The 26,431-nt window shown below is 43.6% G+C and overlaps 1 protein-coding gene across 1 annotated transcript in view; it reads right to left on the bottom strand.

The window, feature by feature from the left end:
* Nucleotides 1-340: 340 nt before the first annotated feature.
* igdcc4 (immunoglobulin superfamily, DCC subclass, member 4) overlaps nucleotides 341-26,431 on the bottom strand; it is a 68,665-nt gene continuing 42,574 nt past the window's right edge. The window contains exons 5-21 of the mRNA XM_078284177.1: nucleotides 23,431-23,564; nucleotides 15,825-15,959; nucleotides 14,933-15,085; nucleotides 14,136-14,546; nucleotides 13,572-13,736; nucleotides 12,809-12,946; nucleotides 11,834-12,016; nucleotides 9,447-9,659; nucleotides 8,255-8,356; nucleotides 7,855-8,044; nucleotides 6,791-6,918; nucleotides 5,182-5,352; nucleotides 4,759-4,893; nucleotides 2,193-2,295; nucleotides 1,773-2,004; nucleotides 1,550-1,678; nucleotides 341-877 (exon numbers count right to left, since the gene is read on the bottom strand). Coding sequence (XP_078140303.1) covers nucleotides 341-877; nucleotides 1,550-1,678; nucleotides 1,773-2,004; nucleotides 2,193-2,295; nucleotides 4,759-4,893; nucleotides 5,182-5,352; nucleotides 6,791-6,918; nucleotides 7,855-8,044; nucleotides 8,255-8,356; nucleotides 9,447-9,659; nucleotides 11,834-12,016; nucleotides 12,809-12,946; nucleotides 13,572-13,736; nucleotides 14,136-14,546; nucleotides 14,933-15,085; nucleotides 15,825-15,959; nucleotides 23,431-23,564 — 3,259 coding nt within the window. The remainder of the gene's footprint in view (nucleotides 878-1,549; nucleotides 1,679-1,772; nucleotides 2,005-2,192; nucleotides 2,296-4,758; nucleotides 4,894-5,181; nucleotides 5,353-6,790; nucleotides 6,919-7,854; nucleotides 8,045-8,254; nucleotides 8,357-9,446; nucleotides 9,660-11,833; nucleotides 12,017-12,808; nucleotides 12,947-13,571; nucleotides 13,737-14,135; nucleotides 14,547-14,932; nucleotides 15,086-15,824; nucleotides 15,960-23,430; nucleotides 23,565-26,431) is intronic.

The following is a 26,431-nucleotide window of genomic DNA, read 5'->3' on the forward strand; positions in this document are numbered from 1 at the left end:
TCCTTCAATCTGCTTCCATCTGGTTGGTTAAGTCAAATCTTTTTCTTTTTTTCTTTTCCTGTGGGCAGGAAACAAACCCAGAGGAAAGCATGGTTGCAATGCAAGAGAATGCATACCCATATACTCTAGCACTAAAAAATATATATACTGTATATACACACATATGAAACAATGGATTCAAAGTACCTATAAAAACTTAGCGAGGAAAGAAAAGAAATCCAATAATGAGGTGCATAAAAATAATCCTTCGGGGTTCTTCCTGGGTAAATAAAAGAAGGGAAATCAGTCTGGTGTTTGTGTGTGTGTGTGTGTGCAGGGGTTGGTGCCCTCCCTGCAGAGGCTATGGGCACAGGTAACTGTGTGCTGTTGAGGTAGAGTGGACAAGGCCGGAGCTGACAAAGGGGGCAGGGGAGAGAGGCAGCCCAGAGGAGATGGCCTTCCCCGGAGCTGAAGGGCAGTGTCTGGAGTCCCCGTTCTCCAGGGGCTCCGGCCTCAGCTCCGCCCGCAGGGTCTTGGGGGAGTGGAAGCCATTGGTCAACCCCACGTCCTGGTGCAGCTCTACGCCCGCGGTCAGCTGGGACCCCGTGCCTTCGAGCTCCCCGTTGTGATTAGCCACCGACTTCACCGGGGAAGGACCCGAAGGGCTTTGGGCCAGCAAGAGTTTTTCTAGAGGCTCCTCTTTTCCCGGCTGGCCGATGGGCGAGTATCTGCCGTCGCACAATGAGGGTCCCCTGGTGTCGTCGGAGTCCTCCTCCCTGTCGCTGCCCGCCTCCTCCTTCTCCTTCTCCCTCCCCGGATCCGACAGCTCCGAGTGAACGATGACCTCTGCCTCCACCTGGTTACTGCACAGGGATGTACACAGACGATCCTCCAAGTCCTGCAACAAAACAATATCGATATCACATCTGGCCGTTCTGTGTATAGTTGATATTAGAGGTAACAAACATGCCCATAACCTTCTATTAGGGATGGGACGATATGCTTATCTTACAATATGATTCAATACACAATACGAGTTTCACGATTCAATACAACCACGATACATTGTAATAAATAAAAGTTCAATCACAATAAAGTCTGACTGTGCAGAATTATGTTTATTTCTGAGCTACAAATATTTCTAGCAATGGCATTGGCTTGCTAGAATGTAAACAACAATGTAAAAATGACATTACAAAGTGCAAATAATATAATTTGGATGGAGAGCTTGTGAAATTATGATGGTCAAGTCGTCTCATTTGTGATTACTACAGAAGAATAAAATGTAGCTAATATCACAATTCATTTTTCTGCCCCACGATACGTATTGTCACATTTTTGTATTGTGATATATTGAATTTCGATATATTGCCCCATCCCTACTTTCTATATATGTATATGTATATGTATATGCTAGCTTGTTTTCAATACCCATCCTTAGAGCAGGTTGGGTTACATTTCACACACATATTAGGCTGCCTTTGCTCAGGAGCACTTTTGCAATGTGGATCACTGTTACCAAATCAACCTGCTTGTTGATAGATAACTGTATTTAGTTAAGTTCACTTACCTTGCTGTTATCATTAGTTAGCATGTTGAGAGTTCCATTGATGAGCGTAGGAGATTCTTCTGTTATGGTGTCTCTGTATCTGGTGATTCTGTTGGCCCAGTTACGACTCACAGAGCCGTTCCAAGCGTCCTGCAAGAACAACAACACAAATGCTATTCCTCTATCAACAAATGTGAAAAAATAATAGAATCCTCCTCCTCCTCCTCCTCCTCCAGGTTTTGACCTTGGGCTCAGCTGCGGGGCCGTCCTCCCCTGCCCCTGGGCCAGCGCTAGCCATCAGGCTTTGCTCCTCGGAGGCCTCTGCTAGCGACTGGCCGGGCTCCTGGCTGCCCGGGGGCATCAGCGTCTCCAGTTCGTGGCAGTCGCTGCACTCCGGCACGGTGGAGGGCACGGGCCAGCCCCCTCTCCTGTACTGGGGGGTCACAGCTGCGGAGTCCAGCCCCCCAGATACCTCCCTGTTTGGAGGAGAGATAGGAGGAGGGATAGTATAGGAGTTAGGGACTATAGGAGACTGAATGTGAGACAAACCGTACAGTTGCTCGGGTTGTGATATGTAGGTAAGTAGGTCAGTAGATACTGTAGATAGGTATATACTAGGGAAATGGGTATTGTGACTGATAAACAAGCACTGTTGTTACCATACCTGGCCTTGCCGTTGCGGAAGCTGAAACACATGCAGAGCAGGATGCATAACAGCCCCAGACACACACCAACTATGATGCCGGTCACTGCATGGATGTCCAGCTCTGTACAAACATCAGACAACATGGAGGAGGAGGAGAAAAGGTACGAATCAAGATAAATAACTATCTGGACAGCACAGAGCAGGGTGTACTTGGATACTTGGGGGCTGTGCGCATGTAAGACAATGTTAAATAGTATTTGCAAATAATTCACAGTATTTGTTTTAACCTGTTTGGAGCACCAGCTTGATGCGGTTTACCACATCACAATAATTCAGATAGTATCAGATACTGTATGTGGTCAATCCCAGACATGTAAACCATATAGACTTTCAAACATTTTCCTCAATGGCCGCAAACTGTATTTCCCTATGTGGAACCTATTTAGTGCTCTGATGAGGTTAAAAAAACACTGTGAATTCTTTGCAAATACTATTTGGCCCAGGTCTGATGTAAAGATGTAAATCCTAGCATGTATTGATTTCTTAATTTAAGACAAACTTCCAGCAGCAAAGAGGTACGAGGCAACATTGGGGAGAGCAGAGCTTCATTGATATTCAGTTATGAGGGTATCTTTGGCAGTCTGGCCACGGACAGGAGAGGAAACAGATGGCGAGAGCTCTCACCCGCCCACCAGCCACCTTAGTCTCATTCACACTGCATACTGGCAACACTATCACAGCCCATGTGACCAAAATAAACCTGTTACTCTGTCTTTTTCAAGGCACGGGGATTAGAGCCAGCGATGTGAGGGTGGGAGAGACACCTTCACAGGCAGGGTGAGATTCAAGCTTATTTTGTTATTCTACCCTCACACTTGGGTCAAATATTAGTGACAAATCATTCTCACTGTTTGTTTTATCACATCAGGAAAATTTAAACAATATCAGGTAACTGCTCAGTAACAAAAGAGTATACTCGACAGACTTTCAAATGCTTTCCTGTGGTTATATAAACCTTTTGGCAATCAAACCCCACCCATTTGGCACTTAAATAGATAAAACAAAACAAGCACGTAATTTGTGACAACTTGTGACCAGATTGGTGCAGGTTACCTTATTGGGGCTGCTGTGACAAGTGGTAGCCTCAAGTAGGCCTATACTTGTGCAGTCACTGATTGTGCAGTCACTAATAAGGATGTTCATGAATAGGCCTAATCAATGATCTTTCATTTAGACCTATTCTTGACTGTGTGCAACATCAATCAGTATAATTAAACTAAAAGATTAATTTATGGTGTGGGGTGTAACTGTTTTCTCAGTGTCTTGGTGGAAAAATGCTATCTTTTAAGTGGACCATGTCAAATAGCATAATGTAAACATTGGGTTCAAGAGTGAAACTCTGTTTGAATTATTCCATATTTCCAACACCGGGATTAGAAAGCAGCTGAAGTAGCCAGTCTGAGAAATTTACAGGTATTGTATCTCTGTATCCTGCAGCGCTATATGCACAGTGGGGTTTGTTGAAATTTCTGGGACTGATAGGCCGACCCTACCAACACTACCAAGCGACCAAAGCGGCTTATACTAGCTGCTGGTCACAGCTAAAAAGTATTTATAAGTAGTACAGGTTGTGGTTTATGTCGTGTGCACAGCAGCACTCCTCTCAGGTGCCCATCTGAGCGCGTTTAAATGCATTAAGTAATTATACTGCACACTCTTAGACTTCACACCCATTAGTTTCACACCCATTAGTTTCAATGTTGAGTGGACTGTTGGCAAGTGCTGTTAGACCTCAACATCAACAGTGCCCCTGACTGAGTCTGAGGGGTTCATGTTGACTAATATAGTTCAAGGATGAGTTTAGGGTTCTGGATATATGACTCTGTATAAAGACAGAGGGGCATATAATGATTGAAGGTGATGCTTAACTTTGATTGATGGAATTACAAAGTGCATAATGAGGTAGCAAGCTCAACCTCAGATAGAGAGTGATATGAGAGTTGAGAAAGTGCTTTTCACAGCAATTCTGCAAGGTAGAGAGAGCAGTAATTCAAAGATCTCCCAGGGGGTCGCTGATGAGACCGCCCCTTTGATATCCACACGCAATATTCTCCTCAAAAGAACCCAGAATAAGAGGAGGGAAATAACAGTCATAACAGTCTCCTGCAGCGCTAGCTGTCTTTACTGGCAGGGACAAATTACCCACTTTAATGCAAAGGTGTGTGTGTGTGCAGCTGTGTGTGGAGTGACAGAAACGTGGAGTGCCATAAGACAGAACGCCAGAAAAAAATACAGGATTTACTGTCATCTTACTGTAAATGCTATAGGTGACTGTTGTTTTCTGTTCTGTCTATGTGGACAGTGTCGTGATTATGAATTGTCCTGTGTAATGTGACACTTGTGGTGTTGAAATGATAACAGAATATCCTGTTGTAGGATCAATAACGTATTACTACAACTACTGCTACTACTACTACCACCAATACCACAATTACTGCTACTAAGACTATTACTGGCACTATTACTACTGTTACTGCTGCTACTATTATCACGACCGCCTCCAGATGTGTCATTTGACGCTTACCGTATTTTTGAGGGGGAGTGTGTACGTCCTTAACAGGCGAGTAAGGCCCCTGCCCCACCTCAGTACACGCTCCCATCTTGAAGAAGTAGCGAGTGCCGCTGGACAAGCCCTGGACCTCCACACTGGTAATGGTACCTGAGAGAGAGAGAGGGAGAGAGAGAGATTTTAACCAGATCCATGGTCCTTCACACGGTTCACATTTTCTTGAACATTTCAGAAGAACAAAGGGAAATCATTCCACTTGTTTCAAGATCAAGGAAAGATCTTTATTCAAGAAAAAATCCTGAAAAGATGAGTTGCACTGAAACTAAGTGAAATTATGTCACCACAATGGCAGGCCTGATTCGAGAATAGGAGTTTAAGATGAATGTGTTTTCATGCTATGCAGAGCCAGTGCCATGTGTCATGCCAGGCAGCACCCACCATCCTGAGAGAGGTTCTTCCACAAGTGTTCAGGCTGGCTGAGGTTGCCGCTGTACAGGATCCTGTAGCTGATGATGATACCGTTGGGCTCCAGCGGAGGGCGCCAGCTCACCAGCACAGAGGAGGAGTCCAGAGCGCTCAGCTGCAGCTCCTCCGGAGGTGTGGAGGGCCCTGGAGGACAAGGGAGGGGGTCAGTAATTAGAGCCCAGAAATGAGGCACCGCAGCTGGGGAACGTATATTGTCTTGGTGGGGGATTTGACATGTCATGTGCCAGCCATCTGGGGTCTCATGTCCCTGCCACCTGGGTACAGGAGAGGTGGAGGGGGGGGGCAAGGGGGAATGGGCTGGGGCTCAGGTGATGATGCATGGTAGTGGAGAGAGTGACGGGGTGACTGGTGGTAATAATGCCATTAAAAGCGGCGCTCTCCTGACTCGCCCGTCCTTGCCACCGCTTGGCTGACGGACGGAGAGAGCTGCTGGCCAACATGAGGGCCACCTCTCCATCTGGGTGTTTTATTACAGCCAATTATCAGCCGCTGATGCCAACTATTAATCCCCCTGTCCGCTGGCCAGCCGCGATCACACTCGCTGAATAGGCTGATCTGCACGTGTCAGTGAGCACACACACACACACACACACACACACACACACATACACAAACATGCATGCATACACAGGCATACACTCACACACACACATGCATTAGGGTATCTGCAGGCTTGAGAAATTTAGACTTTTTGAAACCTTTTTAATGCTACCTGGAACTGAATTTAAGACCAATTTATAAACTAAAATAAATAAGCAAAACATAAATAAGACAATTAATGTTTGAGGGACAAGTCAAACTGTTTAGTAAAGCAGATATGATGAAAAAACACATATTGTATATTGTACAACTGTATTAATCTAAGAGTGCACCTGTCATTGCATGGTGAAAAAAGTAAGGCCCAATATCTATATGAAAACTTATTCCTAATACTTTATGAGGTCTTAAATGTAGGTAATTTATTTTTAGACGCGCACCTCTAGCTGTACCAAATAAAAACCACCACTAAAATTCTGGTCAATGCCACATTACTAAAATGAAGCAGCTCTTCAGGTTCACCGACCATGCTTCCTCTTTTCCAGCAAAGCCCTGCATCATCCCCACACAGCTACATCTTACATCATCATCGTTTTTCATTCATAAATAACAAGTGCATGAGACAGACTTGGATGGCCCACTCAAGTGTATTTTCTGACCAATTAAATACCATAAAATGTGTTTTTTCCTTATATCATAGTTCTACATGAGTTCCAATGCCCTCTCCCCTCTACCCCTTCTATATACAAAACCTATGCTGCTGATTACCAAATGAAAGGCTTTAAAGGCCATAAAAAACCTGGAGGAAACTCTTTGTTCTCTATGATTATCGGATGGTGTCCTAATTGGCCATCTTTTCTTCCGTTTTTCTTTTGTTATGCTGTATTTCTTTGTATGTCTTTCCTAGCAATTTAATGTCAATGTAACATGTAAATGTAGACTCTATACAGCATTCTGTCTTTAACATGTGAAAATGAAAACAACCTTATCTGACAAAAGAGATAGGAGCATACTACAGACTCACGGTCAGACAGAGTGGACTCCTCCACGGTGCCGCTGAAGGGTCCGACCACGTCCACTCCGTTGGACTGCACTGCCAGCTCGTAGCGGGTGAAGGGCTTCAGCGCCCCGAGCAGGATCTCCTGAGCAGAGCTGCAACACACACAGGGAGAGGGAACGATCGAAAGACCTGTGAGTATGCACTGTATGTTTTATATTATGCATTGATAAAAGGAATAATTTACTTTTGTTTACTTTTAGTCAATCAATCAGCGGAACTGACTGCAACTCCACTACTGTCACTGTGTAGACTACAATATTTTTTATGACCTTTTTATTATTTTTTATTACTACCAATACTGTACTATTTGTAATGCCTGCAGTATGCCACTTTACCCATGTCCATGCTACATAAAACTCAGAACTTGCTTACCATGGACATTGGTGTGGTGACTTTTTTGTATTTATGTAAAGTGACATATAAAGTCCACTGTCTATTGCTTGTCCTGCATTGTTCTCTAAACGTGAGGTCCTGTTGTCCCTGTGCCATGTGTGTCAGTCTGTACTGTGTGCGATGTTGGTTACAGTATTTCTCTAAAACAACGGCACCAAGACAAATTTATTGTACTTGGCAAATAAAATGATTCCGATTTAGTTTCGTTTATTTGTGCAAATGATAAAAACACTGGAAAAAAAGAGAGTCAAATAAGTACAAACTGTGGAGGCGACACCCGAGAGGGGCTTACGAAAACAACAATACCTCCAGAACGCCTCCAGAACAGTCAATTTTTTTTTGTGTCCCAGAACTGTGACCTCTGTTTTATATCACACGGTTTTGGATTTGCCGCAGTGGAGATTTAAACACACACTGGCCTTCAAATAACAAGAGGTGCACTTGAAATGAATATTTTTCATTTGGAATTTTTCATTTTCATTTGAATCTCGAATGTGAGAGCTGTGAGAACTGCAAATAAGTACCACACTCTGTGTCTGAAGTTGTTGTGTAAATTCTGAAAGAAGTCCAGGGGCAGTGCCATTTATAACATTATACGTTTGATTAAGTTTCAGTTGTTCGGCCTGAGTTCTGACCTGGTGTGGTAGGAGACCAGTGAGGCGTTGGTGATGCCCGCCGGGCTGCAGCGCACTGTGTAGTTGATGATGCGTACGTTGCTGAACCGCGGCTTCTCCCAGCGCAGCCAGATGGAAGTGGAGCTGTTGGCCGTGGCTTGGACGATGCTGGGGGGCAGCGGAGGGGGGCTCCCCATGGGCAGCAGTGATGCTTTAACACATATGTACACATGATTTGATTCACTTTTGTTTTGATTCCAGGAAAATTCAATTGTTACTGAGGTAAGGTTCATATATTACAAGTTCAATATGGGGTTTAAGGGCCGCTCAAGGATACAAAAAAACCTGATCACCAACACATGCTCACACACACACCAGGCATAGGTACAGGCACATACACACATGGTAAAATAAATCTTACTTCTATCATGGCCCTTTTCTGTCCTTCCCTTCCAGACGGCAGCTGCTCCGTCTGTTTGCTTGTTGAAAGCCCAGACTCTCACCTCATACTGCCGGTCAGGCACTGACACACACACACACACACACACACACGGAGAGAGGGAGAAAGATAGAGAGAGAAAAATAATTTATAGATAAACAGGACGGGTGGATAAAATAGTGATCTTGGTAGCCATACATACAGTAGACATACTGTACCAAGCAAACCTGATCATGATTAATGGATTTCCCAGCCCCCTGAACAAGCTCAATCACCTCTTGACCACAATTAGACCATGTGAGCAGCATTGGCTCTCACCAAGTGCACCCTCTTTCAGAGATCAGTCTTTTAAGTACTGACATTAGGCTCTACTTTTAATCTAAATGCAGTCAATTCATGTCTGCTCTCTCTACACACGTCCTGAAAACCACAAATGGCCACTCTCAAAGTGCTACAGCCTACATTCAAATGCTTTCAACTGAGAGCCAGCTTGTCTTTCAATGAGACTATGACTTATTAATTTTGTCAACATACCAGCCATCTATTAAATGAGAGGTGTCTGTCAAAGGTGAAAATGTGTGAAAGCAGGTTTTGAATTAAGCTCTGCCTGAAGTCTGCCAAGGCCACCGGTGAACAAATGAATGGAAGCCATCCAAATCTTTAAAAAATTACATTGCTCATGATTATCTCACACTTTTTTAAAGCAAAGTGGTCACCACTTCCTTTAGTATTTTGTCTTTATTGAGACAGTTGGAAGAGAGAAAGAGTAAGGAGCGAGGGCTGTGGCAGGATTCAAGATGAGGTACATGTGTGTACAGAGGTGAGGGTCTGCTGTTCTGAGGCTGCACAGGAACACTGACTATAATCACTACATCTAAATACAGGTCTACTAGGCCATTGCCTGCTTTGTAGCTTGATTTGCATGAGTTCATTCATGCCATTTCCAGTCCCAGCGGAGTTTAACCATTCAGGCCATTCAGGTGTGCACATGGTACTAAAAGGCAGAAAGTGAAAGAAAAATATAATTGAAAGCAAGTTAAATTTGGAGAGGTTTCTGCCTACAACTCATTCTTGGTAACCCAGAGTCGAATCAGAATTTTATATTATGTAGGATTTATATATATTTTAATATGGTAATATTAAAATCTGACTTGTGAGATTAGCTACAACGTACCCAGCCCAGTGAGGAGATGATGCCTGGCCTTCTTACGGAGCCTGATGGTGTGGGTCTGTGTCGTCCTTTCCCCATTGGCTGGCTCCTCAGCCTCCACCTCTCTGCAGGAGAGCTTATAACCAGAGATCTGCGTGTGATTGGGCGAGGGCTGCCACGTCACGTTGAGGGTGTTCACTCTGGCTCTGACTTTCAGCTCAGTGGGGGCGAAGATCACTGAGAGAGATCGGAAGAGGGAAAACAAAAGGAAAACATCAAGCCCACATGAGGTGACATTACGGCTAAACACATGAGAGACTCTCACTCTGGCTATATATTGACCACTTGTTTCTGGAATAGATCACTGATAGTGTTTAGATACATGCAAAATTGCTAATAGGTCACATGTCATATCCCATATTTGGGATAAGCTATTCATGCTCTTCCTATCCATCGTCCTATAACTCTCTATACATAAATTAGCAGAATATTCAGAATATTATCTGTGAATCAGAGCTCACAAACAACGAAAACAACAGTAAATTGGAAGGCGTTCACATGCCTCAATATCCCAGTTACTATCAGCTATCATAGTGGAGTTTCTCAAAATTGAGATATGAGATTAGCCCATCTATTGTAAGCACAATACACAAATTAGGCATTCAGCTGACACGTGTCCAAATTGAGCAGGAAAAGGTTCAGTGGCTTGGCTCAAGGACATTTTGACAGAATGTGTGGCTGTTGCAGGGATTGAACATGTGACCTTACCATTATGGGCCAGCCTGCCACCTATTTACACAGAATATGTGAGTATCGTAAAAAACAAAACAAAACAAAACAAAATAAAACATAATATGAATGTGCGTGTAAATACACACCCCCACTGACACAGTGGCAGGATGGCTTTTCCTGAAATGCCATGTTCTTTTGTTGGTACGTGTGCATGAGTGCTCAGTCACTGACATTCTTTTGTTGGTGTGAATATGTGAGACCTCAGGCGCCAAGCAACAGACACAAACACCACCGCAGCAGACAGGTGCAATGTCCTGCTGCTTCCAGCTAGAATATAATAGTCTTCAGTTGGTATGTGTATGTGAGCTGATGCACAATATCTTGGAAGTACCACATGCATAACTAAACCGCAAGTCCAAGTGAGCTTCAAGGTTACTAATGCTCAGTGCATTCACATTTTCTTTATGTTCTGTGCTTGTGGGTGTGTGCATGCATACTTATGTACTTCCTTTGACGTGTGCATTCTCTGCGCCGACATTTGCATGACCAAAGTGTTTTATATGCTGCCCACTGCCGAGTACGTTCTGCACTTCATCTTCTGTGCTGGCCCTTCCAACTGGATCGCTAACTTGACTGGAACGATGAATCCAGAATGTTAACTTAATGCTGCTCACTGCTGTGTATGATGCTGTGCTGTGTCTTACACCCCTTTCACTAGTGACGTGGGAATACCTGGGAAACACTGATTCACGGGGGATATGTTGGATAACCGTCAGTGTGAAAGGGTCGACCCCGATCAAGATCAAGAGAGCCAGATCAAACTCTGCCCCACTTGGTGTGAAAGTTCAGTGCTTAAGCTGTATGGCTTTGTGTCTGAAGCCTCATTGTGTTCACCATATTGAACACAGAATGTAAACACATCTGATTTTTATGCAAGGTGACAGACCATAGGAAATTCCTCTGTAGTATTCCAGGGTTGTGTGTGTGAAAGTCCTGGGTCAAGTAGTATTTACAATTAAGTCTAAGAATTTGTTTTAATGTTCTTGAAGTACCAGGGTGGGGCTTACAGTATCAGGACAATTTGAAAGTGTCAGATTAGTTGTCAATCACAGAGTAGTATACTAATTTTACAATACTTTCCTATGATTGCCCAGCCTTTCTGGCATCCATTGCATTATCCTATGAGGAAAATGCCACTCATCTGGCACCTACTGTTAATAGGATAAAACAGTTTCCCACTGTGGCCCTGATGAAAAATTCCATGACTTTTCCAAGACTTTCCATAACTAAGTCAGAACGCTACTTTGACCTAGAAATGTCATTTCTTCCTGGTTTGTTAATGTTGTTTTTCGTGGTGAACAGTCAGTATTGGACAACTATACTTACCACTATAGTTGGGTTTACTGTGGAGAAAAACACCTGAAAGCTACCATTTAATGCAACAAATGTGTGAAACAAGTTGGAAAATACATTCTGGTACTATATATTCCTGTGGAGTGAACTGTTTTCCCTGATATTCCCCCACTTTCCCAGAGAATTTATCAAATCATCAGACTTTCCCTGTCTGGAAAACAGCTCTCAAAATTCCATAATATTGCAGAAATTCTATGGGAACCTTAGATGAAACAAATCACATGAAGAAAGTGCAATGTGACCCAGGTCTGGTTCTGGTTTCCTACCCATGCTGTGGTTGCTGTGGTTGTAGTGGGCTAGTGTGTGGTGCAGTGCCCACTCTGATGGAACCCCAAAGCCGGCTCCTGTGCCAGCTGCCATCCTCAGCCGGTAGGCCTGGTTGGGCTGCAGCTCTCTCAGGGTGAACTGGGTCTCATTACCCCCCACCTCCACTGAGAACACATTGTCCGCTGTTGGAACACACACACCCAGATACAAACACACACACACACGTCATACACAGATATACTACTAATGGACATCTTGTGTATCTGATGCACAAAATGTCCTTTTTAGCGAATATGCACCATTATATTCTTTCATAGCAGCTTGATGATTCATTAGACAGTTTGTGTCATACAAGAAAAAATACATGTTCTTATATCTACTGTGCGAACATTGCATTTTATCCCAAAACAACAGGCACTACTTTATATAATACTGCAAATACACTGCCCTCTCAAGGACAGCTTGTTATGAAAAGAGCTCCATTCCGAATGAACTTGATCACCCTATATATTATAGAGAGTCATATATTATATATATATGTTAGTTATTTAGATTATTCTGCTCTGCAGTTTACTTTGACATCGTCTTTATAACATTTTATATCTTGAGTTCATGTGTGCATAGCCCTATCAAACACATTTCTACAAATTTCCTATAACACTCTTTAGCCATTATGACCTGTTTTCAGAAAAAAGAATAAAATAATGAGGAATAATAAATAATGAAATAAAATAAAATGAAGTAGACTATCAATTCTTCCCTTCTGATGAATAACTGAAACTGAAAGAGATTCCAACATCTGGCAGCAAATCTGGCTTGCAGAAATTCTAGCATTTTGCAGTAAGGCTCCTGAATTATATTCTTGTTTGTAGCAATATTATATGAAAGTGTGCTTTCACCGCCTAGCAGGTACCTTCTACCAGTACAAGCCAAGCTTTTTTTGTCAGTTTTGGGGTCAGAGTTAGGTTGCTCACCCTGATCCAGAGTGGTGTACTCGATGCGGTAGCGGGTAACGGCTCCTCGGCTGTGCTGGGAGGACAGCGGGTGCCACATCAGCCTGATGTCTGTGGGGGAGGTGCTGGCTATAGACAGCTGAGGAGGCGCACTGGGCACTGGAGGAGGGCAGAGGAGGACATTATGAACAGCCTGATCATGCACAATCTTTGGTTTTCACATCTTATTGATGTGTACAGTCCCTGGAAACTTGTAAAAACCACTCTACGTATTACGAAACTATAGTTATTAAACCTTTAAAAGCCATGGAGGTGTGTACCAAACCAAACTACGGAAGGAGACAAAGAGGCTTTCAGCGGTGACCTGTTGCACAGATGTGGTGACTCTACTACATAGATAGGTTGATATCAGTGGTAACCACATTTGATAGATAGGCAACAACAATACACTATATAATCACTGAGAGTACTGTAAAAATAATGCTTCAGTGGATTAAGGTGTATCAGGAGGATATAAATAAAACTGAATTTTAAAGAAGAGTGAAAGAGAGAGAGAAGTTTTTTTTTTATTCACTGTGCGCTGAAGCTGTGTTGTATCTTTACTTAGCTACAGAGTAAATTTAACTGCATTTTAAATGGCTGCATAAACTACTGGTGATTCATGAACTCTTCAAAAGCCTTAAGAGTTACAAAGCTGGCAGGCTAATAAGGTTTACACTGTGACTCAGTGAAACATTGGAGGTTGACCTTATTTTGCCTCTGTGCACAATGTCTGATTACTCACCATCCTCCAGCATCTCCACGGTGACAGGCAGGGATGGGCGACTGGCGCCCATGGGAGAGTAGGCCACCACAAAGAAGGTGTAGGCTGTATGGGGGAGGAGCTCTTTCACGTGATACTCTGTGGTGTCGTTGTTCATCGCAAACTGGTACTCCACATTATCTGAGCCTGGGACGGATGAGAATACACAATCGCATCTTACAGGGTTTTCTATGACAGTGTGTACACACTTACTGTATGCTTACATGCACTGCAGCACCATCTCCACCACAGGATACCAATGACAGCCACATACTGGCTATCATTATCACCCTTGTATCTCCAAAATGTTTAAAAGAAAACAGCCTTGGTTTTAGCTTGTTGACCATTCATTTTTGAGTTTATCCAATTGATTTTTTAAGTGTTCCATGACCCCAAGGGTTGTAGAATTATCTCAACCTATAGAGGAGCATGTGATCCTTTAATTAAAGTTAAAAAATGAAAATCAAGTCATCAGAGTTACGAGGTTTTCTCCCGCCAGCGACGATATGCATGCAGGCATAAAGGCGCACACTCGCACAGACGCACCTGCGGCGCGTTGGCAGTGCACGGAGTAGCCGATGATCTGGTCGGCGTTGTGCTCGGGTTTCTCCCAGGTGAGCAGGGCGGTGGTGCTGGAGTAAGGCGCGGCGGACAGGTGGCGAGGAGGGCTGGGCAGACCCTCCCTCACGATCACCGTCAGCTTGGCGGTGGCGCAGGCCGTGCCCAGGCTGTTGTCCGCGATGCACTGGTAGTAGCCCGCGTCCTCCAGTGCTAGTTGGTTGATGAGCAGGACCCCGGGGCTCTGGGTCTTCACCCGCCTGTAAGACTTGATGGGCTGGCCGTTCTTCAGCCAGTGCAGCGCCGGGGGAGGCTCCCCAGAGCTGTTGCACACAAACCTGGCCGTGTTTCCCCGGGAGAGGGACACCGTCTCTGGGGGCTGGAGAATCACCGGAGGGGCTGGTGGAAGGAGGGAGAAGAAAGCTCTGACTTATAAGGGACACTGATTATACCTACACTACAAAATAAAAAGAATGAGTATTTTGGCTTGAAAACTATTAAGTATCTATTTTTTCAGATCGGCAGAGGAGAGGCAGGATCTGAATTTACAGATGTTTTTAAGAGTTTGTTCCAGAGGAAAGCAGATTATGAATGAATGTCTATGACATTTCCAAAGCTTTTTGCATATGTATGATTTTCCATAACTTTCTCAGTCCTCTAAGACAAAATTTTAAAACTCTTTGACTTTTACAGGTTTTCCATTACAATGGGAACTTCAAGATAAACTTGCTCTGTGACTTATGAGCAAACTAGTCTCAGAGATGCCTCATCAATATGAGTCTTACCAGGCACATACAGCTCAGCAGCAGCGATGACAAACTCTCTGGTCTTGGGTTTGTTGGCCCGGCAGACATAGACGCCGGCATGGTGACGCCTAGTGTCCCGGATCACCAGGTTCGTTTCCAGGACGACCACATCAGTGGAAATGGGCTTTCCGTCTGATCAGAGCGGAAAGGAACAAAGGACTGTCTCAGAGATCAGGTATGATAGTGATGAAAGTGAGATTGGCCTTAAGAAAATTGGAGATAATTTCTCAGGCTTTCAGTTGCCTGAGAAACAGCACAAAGGACAGAGGCAGCAGTGTGTCAGCGGCAGGTGATTTGGCCTGTGTGATCCCACAGTCTGACCAGCAGGTGGCTCTGTGACATTCCAGTCTGGGTTCAGGGATGTTTCTGTATTGGCACGTTGCTCCTCGACTCTCTAAGACAACTGGGGAGACATTGCCAAATCTGACAGCAGGAGAAGGGAATTCTGACAGTTTCACATGCCATCATTCTCACTGGGGCCGCGTTGTTTACAAGTGTGTGTGTCAAAGCACCGGAGGTGCGAAAGAATCGCCTTGACAAATACCACAGAACCACTCAATGTTCCAGCAATCAGAGCTTATCTCATGTAAAGCATGGCTCACAACACTAAAGAATAATGGAGGAAGAGCCGAGAAGAGACAGCTATTATCTCCAAGGTCAGTGAGAGAAAGGCCATATTACTGTAATGCTCCCAAGTATGCAAATCTGATACTGCAGTGTTGATGTTCTGTCTTTGTGTGTGAGAGATAGAGAATGAGGGAGAGAGACAGAGATATTGAAAGAGAGCGACAGATAGAAACAGTGAGTGAGATAAATAGACAGGGTGATAACTAGAGAGGGAAAATAAAGTGAGAGCGTTTGGTAGCTTTACCTTGCCTGCTCCAGGATACCAGAGGTTTTGGCTGGCCTTGTGCCATACACTCCATCACAGCAGGACGGCCCAGCACCACCGTGGCATTCTGAGGTGGTGCCACAATCACTACTTTGTTCAGGGCTTGTGTAGAGCCTATAAACAGAAAAACTGGTTAATTTGTAATTTGGGTTTGTGGTTGCCTAAATGTTAGAGACGTGTGCTTGTAACTGGAAAATTGCCAATTTGAATCCCCAGCCCGGGGGATGAGTAACGCTATCCCCTCCCTCACCAACTACTGTTGAAGTGCCATCAACATTTCCTCATTTAACCCCCATTTGCTCCAGTGGCGGTCCAACATGGCCAACAGTAGCTGATTGTGGGTGTACTGGGTAGCTTCCAGGCTCCCATGGGTGTAACTGTATGAATGCGAGGCAGGGTGTATCTGGAAAAAGAGCATGCATGCTCAGCAAAACTTTTCACTGAATAAATTAAGGTTAATAAGATGAGGGGAAAATAGAGAATGGCAGCCCTCGTTGCACAAATTGTTAGAAGCGTCACCTTTATTTACTACATATTTCAGAAAAACTCTATGGGAAGAAAGTCATTTATTTATTCACCATCTCTTTTTTCAATTTGAACAAGCTGCCCACTGTAAACACCACAATTCAGCACAGCATGACACAACATAACGTGACAAATATGTAATATCAACAACTGCCTCTACTTTTTTACTCTGGTTACTCAGTATACAATTAACTTGCACTTCCCAGAATAAAATAATTCTTTTGCACGTTTTATCAGTCAAAAACCTTGCATTTCCAATGCAAGTACATTTTCAGGAATTTAACAAATTTGGATGGTATTATCACTGATGTCCATATTTTATTGTTGACCTTTTACAATACAATGGTTTAACTTGTTCCCTGGGTCCATGACTCATGACTGCCATCTGTCAATTACAGTACAAACCTGAGATGGATAACTTGAATAGACAAGATTTCTGAGGTTTCTGATCAAGGCTCATCGCGATTTCTGATGACACTAATGATGCTTGCTTTCCTCAATGGAGTGCCACCATGTATACTGCAATAATATTCTATCAGTTAAGTGTCCTTTGGACGCGTGGTGTCCAGTATTTTTAAGAAAAAAAATTCTTTTACCATCTATAGGTGAGTGTCCACTGCCTACTGTGACATAGATTAAGTGTATATAAATATAAACACTGACTAGCCTTGACCTATACAAATGACATCCAGACAGGGGTAAACCCCATCCTAACCTCTATGGACAACATCTCATCTCATCATCATCATCTCATCTCTCAGCAGGAGCTCTGACCTCAGGCCAGACAGATCAGCTGACACTGACACAACAGTATCCTTTGCCCTGGACACAGGCCATGATGTAAACATGTTTGTGGCAATGGAGATGGTCAATACTGCTATTGCCTACAGCAAGGATGAAGCTCATCAAAACAAAATGCGTGTTGTTGATGTAATATTACAGACTGTGAACAAGTGAACATATAGTACGAGATATATAAAAATCAGAGAAAGAAAGAGGGACAGAGAAAGAGAGAGTATATAGTATAGTATAGTATACACATAATAAGGTCCCATGTGAAATTTTGGTCAATAAAATGTTTTATTCATGTAACTGTGCAAACATATCTTAACATGTGGCTGAAATGATTTTTATAATGTTTATAAATAAAATAAAATAAAAAGGGTAAATTGTCTTTCCCTGGGGTATTTGAAAGCTTTGATGTTCAATTTCTGACTTTTTAAGAAAATGACTTTGACAAAATGATTTTGTCAAAATGCTGCCTAGTATTTGTGGCGGCCTTTGCAGCACCAAAGAGAAGACTGGCAGAGACAAAGGCTGCAGACACATCCCACAATGCCCTTCACTAACAGAGAGCAGATACACCAAAGCACTTACGAACCACTGACTGTGGAGAAGGACTCACTGAGGGGAGAGAAGAAGAGGAGGAGGCGGTGTTTCCCGAAGAAAGGAGAGGGAAAGAAAGAGGATGGGAAAGAAAGAATGCCTTTGTGAGAGAAAAGGCAAAGGCTTACTTTTAGAGCTGAGGCACGTCTCCTCTACATAAGGATATAATTCATTTTTCTTGGAGACACTGTGCGTGAGTTCCCAAAGTACCAATGGTGTCAGAGGGCCTTGCGCCACTGCAGCCCGGCTCAGCCCAGGCTGTCTCAGCAGCGCATAATGCTAATGATCCCCAGAATGCGGCCCGGGATTCTGTAAACACGTTATAAATTAATCATTGAGATTACATACGGCACTGCTTGGTTATGCATGAGGCTTTAAGTGGGTCAGTCTGCCTTTGCAAGGACTGCACTGCAGGGTGCGCCTTCATAGGGGTCTTCTGTGGATATGAAGGGTGTGGGTGGTGTGTAAGGCACGTAAAAAGAGAGGGGAGGGCAACTGAATGTTTCATATTTTCTCCATGTTCTCAAGTCAAAGAAGTGAACTTGATGCCCTCAGCATCAATCTCTCAAAGTGTAGCCATGGGTGTTGAGGTATTCTATTCATAGAGCTCTGAAGTGGAGGCGAGTAAAGTGATGGCATTGAATCTGACATCTGTTTCATGTAACGGCTCATAAAAGAGCCTTGAGTAGCTTCCTCCTAGGGTTCCGTGGCAGCAGCAAGACCACCAAGGGAAAACAGGCTTGGTGCATCAGCCTCCCTTATAATTGGAGGTGTGAAAATAAAAAAAACTGCACTTTCTCCACTTAATTTCCAAGTATGTTTTGTATGTGCCTTGAGTGTCCAAATGGTAATGTATTACCTGTTGTATGTGTGTGTGTGTGTGTGTGTGTGTGTGTGAGAGAGAGTGTGTGTGTGTACATGCAAGTTCTGTGTATGGAATTTGTATTTGTGCTGCCAGTAGATACACAGATAAATCTTCAGCTCTACTTCCTTGCCTTGTCCACAGGGTAAACTTATGTTGATTTGGTCTGGTTGTGTGTCCAATGCGCTCCACACAACCTGGGGGGTATTATTGAAACCCAGTGGTTTAGTTGGTTTAGTTTAGGTTTGGATTGTCAAGAGGGGGTTTGTTTGGGGTTGTCAGGCCAACATGACCTCTCAGTCGGGGGCAATGGAGGTGGTGCCGCTCTACCATGGGCTGCGGCAGTGGTGTCCCAGGTCTAAATCAGTCCATATTAGATGGCTAGAATGAAAGCCAGCAGTAATCTGGGTCTCAATCCCCAATACGGGAAGTGGAGACTTCATCCAAAGGTAGTAAGGCACACCTGGATGTGGTCACAGACATCAGACGGTCATTCTTGTATGAGATGCTAGACAAAGGAACGGCCTTTCCACTCTCAAAGTAACAGTACCAGGACATTCAGGTCTTAGGGAGTAGTCTAAAGGTCTATGAGAGGGCATCCTCGGCCAAAGTTAACTGAGTGAGGCCTTGTTATATCATGGAAGGGGGGGGGGGGGGGGGTGACACAGTTGTCAGGCCAGTTGCAGTGGGGTAGAGAAGGGCCGAAGATCTTAGGGGTTAGGAGGGTTGGGTCAAAGAGGAGGGATTTCCGCAGTCATTGGACTCTAAAGTGACTGTGAGACATTCTGACTGGCTGTTCTGGGCCCTCCTGGAGGCCTCCAACAACGTTTACAGAGGAAATTGGTGGACTTTTTTTGGTCTGGACACCACTGCCTTAAAGCTGCAGTCCTGCCAGTGCATGAGGCAGGGCAAGGGCTGATGAAACTGGAGAGTAGGACAGTGGCTTTTAGACTCCAGGCAGCTCAGAAACATCTGGACTGCCAAGACATCTGCTGGGGGGAATCTGAGGGTTGGTGGATCAGGGTTGGACTGCCAGTTCTTTCTGATGAGACTGGACAGACTGGTATCTGTTTGTGTCTACATGAGTGGAGTGCGTAGAGCCTGGACCGTGGGAAGAGACAATCTTTCACATCCCACTCGTTCCAGTGGAGTCGGTGACATCAGACGCTGTGAGGCTACGCATCATGAGGAGTGGTGTTACCACACTTGGCCCCCAGAGGCAGCTGGGGACAGAGAGGTGGGAGACCCTTCAGGAGCTAGCACAGCAGACTGGTATAGCATCACTGAGACTGCTGGAGAGGCTGAAAGGAGAGGTGCCTGGCCCAGTGCTGGAGTCTTTCGATCAGCCCCAGTTTCCCTCTGTGACTGTGTCAGCCAGGACAAGGGACTGGCGAGAGGAGAGTGAGTGGCTGCTGACCTTTGACACTGAGCCTGGGGTGCTTTGAGGAGTTAGGGGGGGAAGGGGGAAGGGCTTCTATGCTGCAAGTTTTAAGACCAGAAACGTTAAGGCTCTCCACTATGTTAGGTAACATCAGTGGCAGGAGTTTCTAGGGGGCATAGGGTTTAGATGGACAGTGCTTTAGGAGCCTCCTTTGTCTAGAGATCAGGTGATCTGCAGTGGAGGATTCTACATGGGTCCTGGCAGCAAACACTTTATTATAGTATTACTATATTCACACAAATACAATCAATTATATTTACAAAAAGCATACCTGCTTTAGTTTGTTTATGTTTGATTTTAAATTCATAACTACAAATTATTTTTGTTTCTGTATTTACTGCCAGTTTAATAATTTAGTAATGATAGATTTAGCTATTTTTTATGTGTGTGCATGTGTGCGGGTGTGTGTGCGCATGGTGAAGTGGGTATGTGAGGTGTGTGCCTTGGGATATGGATGTGAATGGGTGTTTTTTATTATTTATTTATTGTGAATTGAGGATGTCTCTTATTTGCTCTGTGGATTGATGATGTTTAATTAAAGAATGTCAAAAGTCAGTCTCTGTCTCCCTTCTGCTTTCACTCAATCTGTCTGTTTCTCTCTCCCTCTCTGTTACCCTTTATTTCTTTATTTCTCTCTCTCTCTCTTTCTCTCTCTGTTTCTCTCTCTCAAAAGACACAAAAGCTGTGCCTCACAAAAAAGACACAATGGTTTCCACACAGCGGCCAATTAAAATTGACTGATCTCTCCAGTAGCTAGTGAGAGAGCTTGATAATGTGGCATGGCTTTAATGTGGACTCCCTAATGATGAACACCTCACATTGTTGTTGACTAATTGACTGCACAGTGTAATTCACTCATGTAACACCTTGTAGTTTGCAGTAACACTGCAATTTTGACCAAAGGGAGAAGGGGCGTATGCTGCCATCCGCATATTCACATGCACATGTTCAAAGACATTTTGTGAATATTTTATGCACAAGAGGGACAAGAGTGCATTTATGCACAGTATTTGATTTGACTCCATTGAGAACAATGCTTTGTGCACTTTGCATATAACATTAAAAACATACTACACAATGCCAAATTATATTTCAACAAAAAGGGAATAAAATCATTGCACATATTTAGAGAAAAAAAAGCACATTTCTGACTTTTTTCAGTTATCGCTATTTTGTATTGTGAAAATAGTATGATTTATTTAGTTTGTCAGCTCCCCAGAGAGAATTTCATTTGAAAGGTGCATAATAGACATCACCTTTCCTGTAGCACTTTCCCTGCTTTCCTGTCATGCTGATCTGTGTTGATACATGACATTTTGAAGCACTCTTGTTTGGTATTTTGTTGTTCTGTGCCGTCAGGGTGTGCAGTAATCCTTGTAGTAATGCCAGGAAAATGACAGAAAAACAAAGGCTATGTTGCTCTCACCTTGTAGGAAGAGACATTCCTCTGATACAACTCACTGTGATGTGTACAACATTTGCAACGGTGCAGTTTAAGGCACTATGATAAACATTGTCGAGAGGTGTTACAACGGACAATCCTGCAAACATGTAAATGTTTTCCCCACCGACCAACACTTACCTAACAGCATAGAAAGAGATTAGTGCCAGCAGAGATTGTATTTGAATTACATACATTTTAAATTATCAGGCCCATATTGAACCACTGAACTGAACCGCTGAACAATTTGCCACTCTTTCACCAAGTGGGAAGAATAAGACTGTATCATTCGCTGAGGAGATGAACAAGGCACAGGACCACATGGCTTGTGGTTGGTTAAGTGCAGACTGTTGGCTCACTGTTGGCAGGCTTGGAGGAGGTGACTGCCTTCCTGTCAACACTCAGGGATTAAAAATAATTAGAAATATAGGAAATTGGAAATAGGAAAACTGAATGTCAATTGGGAAAACCAAATTTGAAGTTATACCTAAAAGTTAAATTCAATTAAAATCATATTCAATTTCAAGCCATTGCATTAAATTTCAAATTGTGTCTTACAAATTACATTTTTAAATTAATTTATTCAACAAATACGTTCAATATGAGCATGACAAATTCAACTGTATGCAATTCAAATACTATCTCTGCTGGCACTAATCTCTTTCCAACAGCTGTCTAAATTATTTTGTCCTCTATTCTCACCTGCAATTAATTTTCTATTTCTTCAATCAGAATTCTAAAAGATATGCTGTAATCACTCTAGTTTCATACTATCTAGAGAAAAACATGAAATGTTACATTTGGATAAACTAATATTTTTTGAGTAGAAACAATTCTTAGGCTACATGATGGCGTCATCTGCAGAGACGTAATTTGTAATTGTTCATTAGCAACCCAATATCTATGAAAAATAGTGCAGCACATAGACGTGAATTCTGGCAGACATGATGCTGAAAAAACAATCCACTGAAACCCCCATAGGCATTGTCTCAAGGCCGGAAGAATGTTTTTAGGCAACTAAGAGTATAGATATTCAAAATCAATATCAGACAACATCTGTAACAAAAGAGCATGGTCATCAGTATGAAGTACTTTCGACACATAAGGCAGCATAAAGGTGATAGTTGTCAACAAAATTCACACTATAATGTACTACTAATGACACAGCCGAGACAGTGTTATGGCCAGGCCTAAGGCTAGACTGGTACACACCTAAATTAGATTTTTTTTTTAAATGGAAATAATTAACTATTCAAAAATTGAAGAACAGGATGGCCTCGAAATAGCTTGATAGCTATTTAGGTCACTTGGATCACCCTCCCTCTAGTGTGAAAAGGGAGTACAGTGGGACTCTCTTGACACTGAGAATTACTCTCAGCAGACCAGGTGGGATCCCTAAGCCACATTATAATACACACTGAGAGCGATGACTGAGGGGCTCAAGTGACTGATGTGGCCCCCTCTACTTCTGCAAACTCCAGAAATCATTAAGAAGGTCAGTGCTAAGGGTGTTAGAACGAATTTCAAGATTCGAATTTCAGTCAATTGTCAAATATTTAGAGTCCCAACCTGCCCATTGAATGCATCAAAAAACATCAGTTTTTCCATCAGTCAAATGAACTGAACGTGTCACTGACTCCTCACTCCACCTTGGCTCCACAGACTCTCATTCTCTGTTGCTCTTGCAATACTTCTACTAGCAGCACTGCAATACTTCTACTAGCGGCATCATGGCAGAAAACACTCCTAATTTAAGAAGCTGTTTGGAAGATATTTCAAAAACAAATCGAGCACAAATCGCAAATTGTATTTGCTTTAAGCAGAGCCCCACAACGTCCCACTGGAGCAGTCATCTATCACACATCCCAGCCAGTACCAGCAAGACTTTCTCTGCCTATCCAAATACTGTAAACACTGCAGCGGACCCCACCTGTTGTGACGGCGAGGCTGGCTTCGCGGCTGAAGTGCTTCCTGGCGGAGTTGGAGGCGACGCAGCGGTAGGCGCCCTCATCCTCCTTGGTAACCCCCAGAATCTGGAGCACCCCATTAGGGAGGGAAATGAACCTGTCGCACACAGGAAAAAAGACAAGGAAAGGAGGAGAATGAGACATAGAAAAAATATGGATAAAGGGCTTAGTGCTGTGCTGATCAGCTCTGTATGAGATGTGCCGTGTCCTCACAGACCTCCTTCCTCATTCATTCAGGAGGGAGACAATTGAGTACAACCAATACTCAACTCAAAAAACGGACTGAAAACGAAAAGGCAGGAAAAGAAAGGAGAAGGTTGTTTACTGGACAAAAATGAGCTCTCAATCTGGGTCACAGAGAGAGAGAGAGAGAGAGAGAGAGAGAGAGAGAGAGAGAGAGAGAGAGAGAGACACTTGTGCATCACAGAATCCCCCCCCAAAAAACATTAGTTTTTAAAAAACAGTATTTAAAAAACAATGGTTGCAAGTATGCATTTTATCTCACGGGTGCAACTTCTACTTGTATTGTTGATCATTTCTATGTCTGCCTTTCACCCACATCCCTCCATTTCTTCCCTCTCCTCTGGAGGTCATGTTCCGGACGCTCTATCACTCACAGTCTGGAGGCTTCTCCCCCCAGGGCCTGGCATTCAACTGCCATCCCACAACCTCTTACAGCCTCTATCATAGCCTATTAATCCCACCAAAATATGATCAGTGGTAGCCCAGAGGGAGGGGAAAAAGAAAGGGCAATGGTGGAGAGGAAGCAGGAGCCAGAGAGAGAGAGAGAGTAAAGGGGAGCAGAGAAGAGAGAAAACAAAGGAGGATAGGGAAAGAAATAGATTGAAAGGAAGATCGGGAGGGAGGGGATAGACGAGCCAGAGAAACAGAGATGGAGAAGGGGGAATAGAGAAGAGAAAGAGACAGAGGGAGAGAGGGGTAATAGCGAGGAAAGGAAGTGAGACAGCGAGGAAGCGGGAGAGAGAACAGAGTGAGAAAAAAGCCAGTGATGTACCACCCATCCATTTGCTCATCTTTGTGAGAGGCCATTAACAGCGGCTGGGGTGGGAGAGCCACATCCCACCAATAAGACCTTATAAGCAGTGAGCTGTTTGAGGGTCATACAGGGCTGTGGCAGCCATTAGCACTCAGTCCTGTGCAATAAGGCTGCAGACAAATTCCAAGGCGCCAGGGCTAGTACAGTCACAGTAAAATGTCAGTACCTTTAAGTGGCCCAATAAATGAGAATATATAGAGTATTTTGTGTGCCAGAGAGAGCACTGCCATTTTTCATGGCTGTGGCTGTATACATACTCATATTTTCAGAAAGCTTTTTCTCTAGGTGTAGTACCATACAAGCTTCATATTGAGGAGTTCTTTTAGCCAGTCTTTGCCTTTCCATCAAGGCAAAGACTGGCTACTTTAAAGAATCTGAAATATAAGATAGTTTGGATTTGTTTAACACTTTTTTGGTCACTGCATAATTCCATTTGTGTTATTTCATAGTTTTGATGTCTTTACTATTATTCTAAAATGTGGAAAATAGTAAAAATAAAGCAAAATATGGTGTGTCCAAACATTTGACTGGCAGTGTATATGTATATATATATTTCCCAGGTTCACGTTTAAAGTGCTAAAATAATGGCCTCTTGGTATTTATTTATAGAAGAATATCTAGACTAAATCTCATTGTCTCCCCCTTAAATGAGCTACAGTCGGGTTCAATTTTAGCAACTTTGATACACTTCTGATACTCCAGTCTATTTGTGCTAAATACCAGGAGTGATTGAAATGACAAAACCTTGGGGGGGGGGGGGTTTGGATCTTCTAGTAATTCAACCACAGAATTCAGAAGAGCGGGTAATTACCATTGTGTTGTTGCACTCCATTCACAATTAGATATAGATAAAACCCAGCAAAGCTAGAAGGAATAGGCGTCATGTGAAAACCCTTGGCCTCTGTGCAATTACTGAAACAGAACACATGATTATCACAAACAAGTCTTTCACTCCATCTGTCCGTTTGCGTGTGTGTGTGTGTGCGTGCGTGCGTGTGTCTGTGTGTGTGTGCGCGATTTGAAGCAGCATGCATGCATACACAAGGCAGCCTATGGACTCTGCTGAACTCTTGATTGAGCTGTGAAGTCTTTCTACGAAATCAGGTAATAGCAAGAATGAGTAAGCAGATGGACAAAAGGGATATGGGTGTAATTACATTTCAAAAGCACCAAAGCCTTAAAAAAAGAAAAGCCTTGATAAAAGCAGGATGAAAGGAGTGAGAAGAGTGAAGGGGCTGATAGAGGGAAAGATGGAGTGGCAATGGGGTTGCGTGGTGCGGGTTAGTCACGTCCTGTGGATTGTGCACAGGAGCCGGCAGGTGCTTGATGGCCATGGGGGGGGTTTTGGTAGAGTGGGGTGGAGTGGGGCGGGTTGGGTGCTGGGGGTGGGCTGCCTGCTGCGTGGTGTAAAACAAACAAATGCAAACGTAGAGTGGCCTTTGGCGGCCGTGACCTTCTGCCTCTATTACGTGCACACACACATACAGTATGTGCACAGACACATACACACACACACACACGCACACACACACTGGAAGCCTGTCCTTATCTCTGAACTGTACTCCAGATGGTAAACCCACATGTATGCTACGTGCAGCTGGAGGGTCACAGCCCACCTGATTCAGCTGTTCAGATCTCTCCAATGGCTTCCCTGTTTTGTAGCGCTTCACATCATATTTACTAACATCAGCCTATACACACACTCACGAATGTATGTGAAAATGTTCACGTGCACACATATTAAGAGCGCCTTACATTTTACCAGTAACTCATCTCCCAGATGACTTAAGGTTATTGTGTCCTCTGTTTATACGACTTTGCTCTTTTGCTGCACAAGTCTTGTGGCATGACATAATGGACACTTTACCAGGGATATGACTAGGACAACACACAGGTGAAAAAAAGCA

The sequence above is a fragment of the Centroberyx gerrardi genome, chromosome 1 (genome assembly GCF_048128805.1).
Source record: "Centroberyx gerrardi isolate f3 chromosome 1, fCenGer3.hap1.cur.20231027, whole genome shotgun sequence".
NCBI classification, from domain to species: domain Eukaryota; kingdom Metazoa; phylum Chordata; class Actinopteri; order Beryciformes; family Berycidae; genus Centroberyx; species Centroberyx gerrardi.